The following is a 10,111-nucleotide window of genomic DNA, read 5'->3' as shown; positions in this document are numbered from 1 at the left end:
CACTAAAATTTACACACCTAATTTATAAATTTTAAATAATTATTTTTGATTTATTTTCGAATAAATAGAATCAAAATAATTAACCCCAATGTTAGAACCCAATTAAAAAATTTATTATATTAATTATTGTGATAATTAAAGCCTAATTAGTTAAAAAAAAATGGCCAAAAATAAAAAATAAAATTATTTGGGATAAATGTTGTACTCATTTTATCTTAAAATAATTTTATTAAAAAAATAAGGAATTAAAATAAATAATTTAGAATGAAATGAGGTACCAATTTCATCCCCCAAAATTATTTATTTAACCCTAAAATATATCCCAAATAAAAGTTGGCAAAATATTTGTCATATTTATTTTAATATTTTGTGTTATTAAAAATGATCAAAATTAAAGCTAAAAGGGTGAAAGAAAAATTAATTTCAAACAAACCCTTAAGGTTTTAAAATAATAAAAAATTAGTAATCGGGTCTAGCCAAAACTCGGAGATAAAGCTACAACCGTGACCACGCCCATCGGATGAGCGCTGAATTTTCATCTAACGCCCAAGGTGCACCCGCGTAGCCCGCTACAACCGAAGGACTGTGCGTCCGTGAAGTAGTGAACCCACTAACACAGACATTAGCTCCGTCCATCAAAATACAATGGAATGCCCGAGCCTTGACAGAACGCTCCGCAACAACCTCGAAACGGCGTCATTTCGGCTGCCATCGTCTTCTTTGTCACGATCACTAGAGAGATAGACATGAAGTCCCATCTTTGATTTTTCAAAGATGGAACTTTCTCCATAGTCCACCTTTGCGGCTGATTCGAAAACTGAAATGATCACCCTACTCCGGTTATCATTTCTACTACATCAATAGGGATGATCCATCCCTATTTCGTTAAGTTGGTTCAAAAACAGTCAAAACGCCATTAATGACTTTTGGCTAATTCGATCCACTTGAAGCCTCCACCGACTCATAAAGGTTATAAATAGCTTCCCTCAATACTTTCGAAGGCAAGAGATAACATATCAAGCCTTGAATCAAAAGAAATAAAAATTCTCCATTGAAGCTCAAAACTTCGGATTTTTCGAATTTTGTGTATAAGGCTCTAAAGTTTGGATCAAGACATTCCAAAAGCTTCCCTAATGTCTAAGGAGTGTTCTCCAATCCTTGGTAAACATTCAATCATCCTTTAATTCATACTTCTAGTTTAAAATTGAAATTTTTATATTTTTATAAACTTGTATGCTATCTAGTTCTTGAATTTGATGGTTGAAAATTGATCTGATGATCATTTATGAGCTTTCTGTGAAAGCAAAAACCGATCAATCAATCTTAAAAAGAAAAACTCAAATTTGAATTTAAAAAATAAAAAAAAACGGGTTTGCTATTTTTGGGCTAATCCTTGAAGATCACATCCTAAAAAACTTCCAAACATAATTATAATGATGTTGGGCAACTGTTTGGATCGAGTTTGATCCATCCTGATCATGTTTAATCAAAATCAAAATTTTCAAAATAATTGAAATTTTTGAGTTTTAGAATTGGTCCAAACAAACAACTAGTGTTCTTGTTTTGGTACCAATCAAGTATATGGAGTATAAGGAAGCTATTGGCTAGCTCCTTACACTTCAAAACATCTTTAAAATCAAAAACCCGATTTTTTGCTACAAACTGTTTTGAACAAATTGATCATCACTCAGGTTGATTGATAAATTGGGGTGATGTTCTAAATGTTCCTTTGAGCTTTGTGATCAACTCAAGCCCTTGGATTAAAGAATCCAAGCCTCCATCAAAATTACAAAACCTACAATTTTGATGTTCTTGAGGACTAGTAAGTTCGACCGAGGTCCGACCTAAAAATACAAAACCAGGACTAAGAGGTACGGCCGAAAATTTCAATAGGACCAAGAGGTTCAACAAGGATTTTTACATTCGACCTAGAGATCGGACCTAGGACCAAGAACTCCCGAACCTAGGACTAATGGCCTCCACCTAGGACTGAGATGTCCGACCGAGAGGTCGAACCTATGACTGAGGAATCTCAACCTCGACCGAGAATTCTCAAACCTAAGACTAAGAGAGTTAGTCCTGAGCTAACCCAAGACTGGTGGTTTGTACACCCCGATCGAGGATTTCAGCTAAGGACCGAGAGTCCTTAGCACCTTGACCGAGACTTCTTATCCTAGACTGATGGGTCCGATCGAGGGTCCCGGACTTTAACAATGAAAACGAACCCAAGGCCTAGGACACTGATCCTAAGGCCTATTTGGTTCTCCAAAATTATTTTTGTAATTTTGGAACCTTAAACCATTTCTAAAAATCCTAAAAAAGAAAATGCTTTCAAAATATTTTTGGAATATTTTCCACACAAAATATTTTTATAAAGGCTTGTCTGGGATATATGTTTAAACCCTAATTCCTTTAAAATGAATTATGTTCTTTAGGTACTTTCCTCCATAAGTTATCATCATCAATAGGTACCAGCATTTAAATAATTATTTTTACATTTTTTAAATAATACACAAATCTTATGCATGCATAAGACCGGAAGAATAATGGTAAAAATTAAACGTTATACAACCGATTTTCAAAAGTCAAATTTATAAGTATAGATCGTGTTTAAAAGGGGTATGGAGGATGAAGTGTGAAAGCCTTTTTCCCAAGTATCACCAAACTACGAACTAAATGAAATTATGGCCAATACACTTGTACGTGTATGTCACTTTTATTGATTTTCAAAAATCAATTTGGGGACTTTATTTTCAAATAAATAATCTTCTTTAAATTTTAAACAACGAATTTCTAAAAATCAAATTGTCAATTGATTAAACGCAAATCCATGTGTTATTCAAGTTTAAACAAAAATTAATTATTTTCATAATTAATTTCAAAAAGAGACTTGAATCATAAAATCTTTTTAAATAATGTTTTATTTTAAAAAAATTATTGACACACAAATTGAGATTGAAATTTCTTAAACTTAAGCTTTTCCGGGGAACCGAAACCTAAGAGTTTTCCGGAGTTACAAAAATGTAACTAAGAATTAGAGTCAATGATCTCATCTCTAAGAATTAAGATCCATTATACATAATGCATAGTAATAACAAAAAAAATATTATTTTTCATTTTGAAATAGCTTTTAGAATTGAATTTTGATAGGTATGAATAATCAAGTAAGTCTTGAGAGATTTAATTTAATACAAGTATAAATATACACTTTATCTATTGACCATCAAAATAAGGAGCCAATATAATTTATTTATATTTATTCATATTTTTAGGTTGAAATCGGTATTGATTATTGAATTATATTAGTTTTGTTTTTAATTTCGTTTTATATGAAGTTGGTAAAATGAAGAGTGTAATGTTATATTTCTTCGATTATGAATTTATTTTTATTATTATATAACAATATTTATGAAATAAAATATTTTTTAAACAATCATATATTTAAAACTTCTATAAAACAAAACTTTATAAAAATCAAAAGATTCACAAAACACTATGATACAATAAATTGAGGCATAAAAAAAATATAACTAAGAATTAGAGTAAATGATCTCACCTTCAAGAATTAAGATTTATTATACATAATGCATAGTAATAACCAAAAAAAAATCAATTTTGAAATAGCTTTTGGAATTAAATTTTGATAGGTTTGAACAATCCAGTAAGTCTACAATTGCCTATAAATTAAATTAGAGTGGGGAGATTTAATTTAATAAAATAAAAAAATAATATACGTTTTATCTACTAACCATCAAAATAAGAATTTATTATTTTTTAAAGTGAAATTTAAAAAACAAATTTGTGTTAGTAATACAATTTTTTGTATGAGTATAATAATTTTTTAATTATAATTATAAACTCATAAATTATTTTTTATTTGAAAAAAATTATATAATGTAAAAAAATGATATGAAATGATATAACTTGTAATTTTAAATTTGATCCACTAAGTTTTTCAATCAAATTTTCTTAATTTTTATTTTAAGATTAAATGACTTAATTAAAAATTAAAAATTAAAAAAAAAATTATAGTTAAAACTCATAATATTATTTATTTAATTATATATATTAAATTTAAATATTATAATTTCATATAAAATAATATTTAATATAAACTCATTCAAAATTATTATATGATATAAAGAAAAAGTAGGTATGATATTAGATAATATAACTTTTATTTGTTTATATCTAAATTAAGTTTAAATATTTTAAATATTTATCATATAATAATAATAATAATATAATTTTAAATTTGATGCACCGATTTTTCTATTTTTCTACTATCAAATTTTTTGATTGATTGTGTATATAAATATAAGAATTGTATTTTTTTCTCTTATTATTATTTTTTATATAAACAATTATTTATAATTTTATAAATGTTTTTTTTTTGTTATGCTAAAATTTGGTTTTAATTGAATAAAAAACATGTAGATAATGAATATAAAATAAATATCATATCATTAAGAATTAACTAAAAAAAATTGCTTTAATTTTGAAATTTTTATATCTCTTTAATTTTTTTTACTAAAAATGATTTAGATTAACAATTTAAAAGAAATTTTTGTTAAATCAGACTAGTAGAATTAGTTTGTATCTTTTAAGCAAAATTTATTAGTTATTTTTGATTGTTTGTATTTTATGACTTCACCATAAATTATTTTAAACTAATTGTGAAGATAAATTATCCAAACTAAAAAAAAAGTTGAGTAATTTAATATAATGTTGTCATTTTAACTTCTATATTAAATTCTTTTATTCATTGTAAAATTTGTTTAATAAATGTATTTATTTATTTTTAACCTGTCAAATTATAATATTTTTAGGTCAATAATAAAAAATTTATATTTAAAATTAATAACGATAATGATTATCCTCTAATTCCTTATTAACTATAATTTTTATTTGTTTATTTTGTTTATAAGAAAGTTTTTTTTAATATATTGTCTATAATTTCTAATTATTTATTTACAATTAATTTCAGATAAATTTTTTGTTGAACATTTTTTTGTATACATTTCCTCTATTAATGTATTATATAAGTTTTCTCTCAAAAGTTTAAAATAAGATTAATTTATTTTTTATATTCTTTCAAGAAATATTTAAAATATATCATTGTTATTGTTAGTGATTTTGAATGATTAATTTATTATGAAAATATGTCATTTTTTTCAAACTCAATCTTAAACATGATTTTATTAATCATATTTAATTTTATGAATGATGATGTGATTTATATAATATTATAATTTTAACTTCTATACTAATATACAATTTAATTAACCTACATTTTTTTTCTTTAACCAACATATATTTATCTTTAAAAAAATATTAATCATGTGATGACCTATATCTAACATAGAGAAATAACCCTAGTTATATAAAAGATAATATATAATATTTAGTCTAGAAAAGTAAATCCTACTCAACAAATCTTTTTTTCAAGGCAAAAGTATATAAATTATATTCTTTGCATGTTTAATTCCTCTTAACTTTCTATTGATATTTATTGATATTGATGCCTCAAATAATATAATATTTTTTATATATAATTATCAAATATTAAGAGGAGTGATAGAGTGAGGGAATTTGGTGAGGGAAATGTAAAAGTGGGAGGAAAGAGAGAAAATAGAGAAATTATTTGATTTTTTCAGCGATTATACCAAGTTATTCCCTCACCAAATTCCCTCACTAAATTCTCTCACCTAATTATTTCTCAAATATTAAATACCTGATTTAAATTTTGTTTATTCAACCATACCAACACCAAGATAATGTTCAACTAATAATACATATATTTGACAAAAATAAATAAAATTAATACATTTCTTGATAATTTGTTATTAAAATTATTATGAACATTTATGATTACAGATAATTCAATGACAGTTAGGCAATTTTTTTTTAAAAAAAACTTTGGGAACATATGGTATCTAATCTTTGAAACTAATTAAGACATTATTAATTCCTAAATATTATTTATGACATTTTAAGTAAATAAGTAAATAAATTTATTTTAGTAGAATATATTTCAAATTTCAAAATCCTTTCTTTATTTGATGAGAGTAACGGTAACTAGGTATTCATTTCTTCATCCGCTCCCTTCAAATTGGAATGGTGGAAGAGTGAATTTCAAAATTTGAATTCCCCCCATTTCCATTAGCCTCTCCCTCTTTCTCTCTCTCTCACACACACACACACACAGAAGGTTCACAACGGTCGCAGAAATGGAGACGACGAGCATCTTAGATCCAGAGTCGGAGTTCCTTGCTTCGAAACGAGAGACAAGCAACGAATGGGAACTCTTCAAGGAGAATGTTCGTCCATTGAAGAGAGGCCGTAATATTCAGCTCCTCAATCAGTCACTCAAATCGCAAACTGATAAAAATCTCAAGAAAACCCTTCTTGACCATCGAAGGTTCGATCTTTATCTATCCCCGCCTACGATTCGCCTTTTTCTCTCTGATGTGATAACTTAATTCGTTTCTGTCCTGTATGTTCTATCTTCAGGAAGTTAGTTGAAGCGATTGATGAATACAAAGGAGATGACCCCCTCAAGCCTTGGATTGAGTAAGTTTTTTTATAACCTCTAATTAGATTCTGGATCGTGTAATCTCATCATTTCTTACATAGTTAGAGATTTCACTCACAGATGTTTATTCATGATTCTGATTTCCCTTATCTTTAAAGGTGCATTAAATGGGTACAAGAGAGTTTTCCTCCTGGTGGAGATTCCTCAGGATTGATTGTGATCTATGAACAATGCGTGCGTAGCTTTTGGCATGATGATCGTTACAAAGAAGATCTACGTTATCTGAAAGTTTGGATTGAATATGTTGGTTTTTTCCTTCTTGTTTCTTCATAAATTAATCAATAACTATCATTATCTTCTGTCAATTTAATCGGTTACATGGTGTGTTGTAGGCTGAAAATTGTTTAGATGCTGAAGTCATATACAGTTTTCTTGAAACAAACAACATTGGGCAGACCCATTCTATGTTCTATATATCGTATGCATTACTTATGGAATCGAAGAACAAGATTAGAACAGCAAATGAAATATTTAATAGAGGGATCTCTAGGTAAATATGTCAGACTTCAATCAAAGCTATTATTATGAAGGAAGTGACCACAATTGGTTTTCTTGACATCTTTTTGTTTGTTTGTTGTAGGGATAGTCAGCCTATTGAGAAACTAAGGTTTGCTTACAAGAAGTTCTTTGCAAGGTCAATGACAAGAACAAATGCTCCAGAGGTATGAATTGAAAGTTCATCTTTGTACATTTATGGCTCTTTTTGTGTTAGTCCATAAGAACATTTATGTATTTTTTTTCAGGAGGATGTTGTGGAAAATCCTTTACCAGTTAGAAGTTTTGGAACTTTATTGACAAAGGGTAAAAATCCCATAAATTCAATGTCCATCTTTGTTATACATCATACTGTATTTAGATTCTAAATTTGGTTTGATTTGGTTATACAGGAACACAACGAGTGGGTAAATCTGATTTGACAAGGAATAAGGCTAATCTAGACAGGTATTTTGCTGTAATTATGTGGATTTCTTAACCCATCATTAATCAAATCTTACACTTCAATACCTAAATACAAAGAATATACAAACAAGAAGTTGGATTCTTTTGTCTTTGTTTTATATCTATTATCTGGTTTGTTTAAGATTGAGACTGAGAGCACTTCTATGATAATATCCCATTTTGCAAGATCTTTAGAATCTGTAAAGCAACATAGAATTTGCTTTAACATAGTATGTAATCAGAGTATAATTTTTTACTGTTTTTGTTGTATTTATCTATAATAGGTCTCAGAAGACTGGATTCACCATTTTAAAAGATAGCACCAATGTGCCCAGCAGTCATGCCACCACTCAAACTGATCTTCCAAAAACTGACTTGAAATCTTGGCCTACTCTTGGAGCACGAGCAGAGAGGAATAAAGAGAACAATGCAATCCCTGCCAAGTGGAAATCCGTCAAGGTTAGCTTATTGCCAAACTACTATTTGGGGCCAACTTGTGTCAATTTTATCATATCATTTATTCGCCAAAAAGTCTAAGGTTGAGCCTCATATGACAAGAACGTCCCAAATTCCATAAACAAAGAAAAACCCGTTTATTTCCACTTACATTAAACAAGTTCCAAGTTAAACCAACAAATTTCTTGTTTATATTCAGATTCCACAGACAATTGGGAGTAGAACTGGTGGCACAGTAGCTAGTGCTAGCAGCATTGAAGTTTTTGTGGATGAAGAGTGTGCAGAGTAAGTATAAAACACTCAATCATCTATCTTTTTATTTGTTTTTCTACATTGATCTTGTGTTGTTAAGTCTCTTATTTGTTTATTCTCAGAAAGCACAATAAAGTAGTGGGCAATAATGAGAAAAGTAAGAAATCTGGTTTGCACCTTAGGAATGGAGATGTCCATGAGATTAAAAAGTAAGAAAATTTCTTATAAAAATATGGCTTTTTTTATTACATGTATTATTTCTTAATCCTTGTATGTTATTTGTTTTTGTAGGGAGACAGTACTCTTAAGAGAGAATCCATTGCGCAATTTCCCACTCGGTTGCCTTCCCCGTTGAGAAAGACTCTTCTTTCGATTTTTTAAAACTAGTTATTAATGAATGGGGTATGGTTAAGCTTTTACCTTTAAAGCATGATCCATATAAATGTTGATTTGTTGTGATCATGTTCGGCTAGTACTAGCACTCGCTAGCCGTGTTTCTACAAATGTAATCGATCTACTCTAGTTGTTGTTTGTGTTTGCGCGTTTCTTTGTCATTTGAACTCGTTATAATTGAGAAAATGATTGTTTGCCATATCTAACTTGATGTTCATGTCTTATTATTTTATCAACATTTGCTATTTTGTTAAGATCATAATACCCATAATGTTCCACACACACAATCTTATCCAATTTGTTATATTTGATTAAAGATTGTCTAACTCTAAATTCTATCAATAAAAACATATATTGCCTAGTTTAAGAACTAGGTAATCTCTTGCAAACATACAACTGGATCGATTGATAAAACACAAATCATCTCTCAGCATCAATAATTTTATTATCCATGCAAATCGAACTCGGTATTTAGGCATTAGGTCCAAACAAATTAACACAAATAAGAGTCGCTCTAATATTACGCTCCAAATGTGTCACCCGCATGTCAATGAGGTCCGACTATGTAGTGCTGCTCCAACCCTATATAGAAAAACGTAAAAAAATAAGTTCTCTGGTTTTTTTTTAGATTTAAACTCATAACTAAATAAAAATTCTCATCTAAAATCACTATATCCTTTATGTTTTTTTTTTTTTTTACTAAAAGTTTTTACTTTATTTATAAAATGTGCTATCCTAGCTCATGGGCTTGTTGGGCTTATCTTAGGGTTAATCTATTCACTAAATTGATACATCAACCGAGGCTCAAGCTAGGTAACCACCACGACCCATCTCTCTTGCTTGTCTCTTTCAAACATAAAAATTGTTTCACACATTCTTTGAAATCTATGTCTTATTATTTAATTCAATTTTTCAGAAAATTAAAATTACAGTAGATTTCAGTTTAAAGTAGTTTATACTTTATACTTTTAAAATCAGAACTCTCTTAACACTTTAATTCAAAATTATTTACACAAAAACTTAATTAACATGATCATTAACTCATTCAAGCTATAAGGCTTAGAGTTAAATCAAACACAATTATCATCAAAACACCATTTTTATAATTTCATAAATATCAAGTTCAAGTTCACAAATCAAGAGCTCATAAGATCTTTTATAATCCTAGACATGATTTCTTCCCAAATATATATTAAGCTGGAGTGTAACTAAAATTCATTGTACAAAGATGACACAATTTTGAAATAATAAGTTCAAATTGATTTTCTGATAGACACCTTTTTAAAATGAGATCAATCCAAATGCATAAATAGAAAAGAAGAAAGTTGTTACTAACATATTTTCCAATAAAAAAATCATTTATAATAGAATTCAGTTCATAAATTTCAGTATATACTGTAAAATCGCAACTCTTAACATTTTGATTTAATTCAACTTATTTTTTCGTAGATTATTTTATTCTAAATCATTTAATCA

The 10,111-nt window shown here is 28.1% G+C and overlaps 1 protein-coding gene across 1 annotated transcript; it reads left to right on the top strand.

The window, feature by feature from the left end:
* The first annotated feature begins 6,117 nt into the window (after nucleotides 1–6,117).
* LOC124927099 (mitotic spindle checkpoint protein BUBR1) lies at nucleotides 6,118–8,836 on the top strand. The gene is made up of 11 exons (XM_047467447.1): nucleotides 6,118–6,421; nucleotides 6,514–6,573; nucleotides 6,694–6,838; nucleotides 6,928–7,085; nucleotides 7,176–7,257; nucleotides 7,339–7,396; nucleotides 7,483–7,537; nucleotides 7,819–7,993; nucleotides 8,190–8,275; nucleotides 8,365–8,451; nucleotides 8,534–8,836. Exons 1-11 carry the CDS (start codon nucleotides 6,231–6,233, stop codon nucleotides 8,595–8,597), a joined length of 1,161 nt encoding a protein of 386 aa, XP_047323403.1. The 5' UTR covers nucleotides 6,118–6,230; the 3' UTR covers nucleotides 8,598–8,836.
* Nucleotides 8,837–10,111: the final 1,275 nt, after the last annotated feature.

The sequence above is a fragment of the Impatiens glandulifera genome, chromosome 2, assembly GCF_907164915.1.
Source record: "Impatiens glandulifera chromosome 2, dImpGla2.1, whole genome shotgun sequence".
In the NCBI taxonomy this organism is placed as follows: domain Eukaryota; kingdom Viridiplantae; phylum Streptophyta; class Magnoliopsida; order Ericales; family Balsaminaceae; genus Impatiens; species Impatiens glandulifera.
This window is presented reverse-complemented; position numbering and strand designations above follow the sequence as displayed.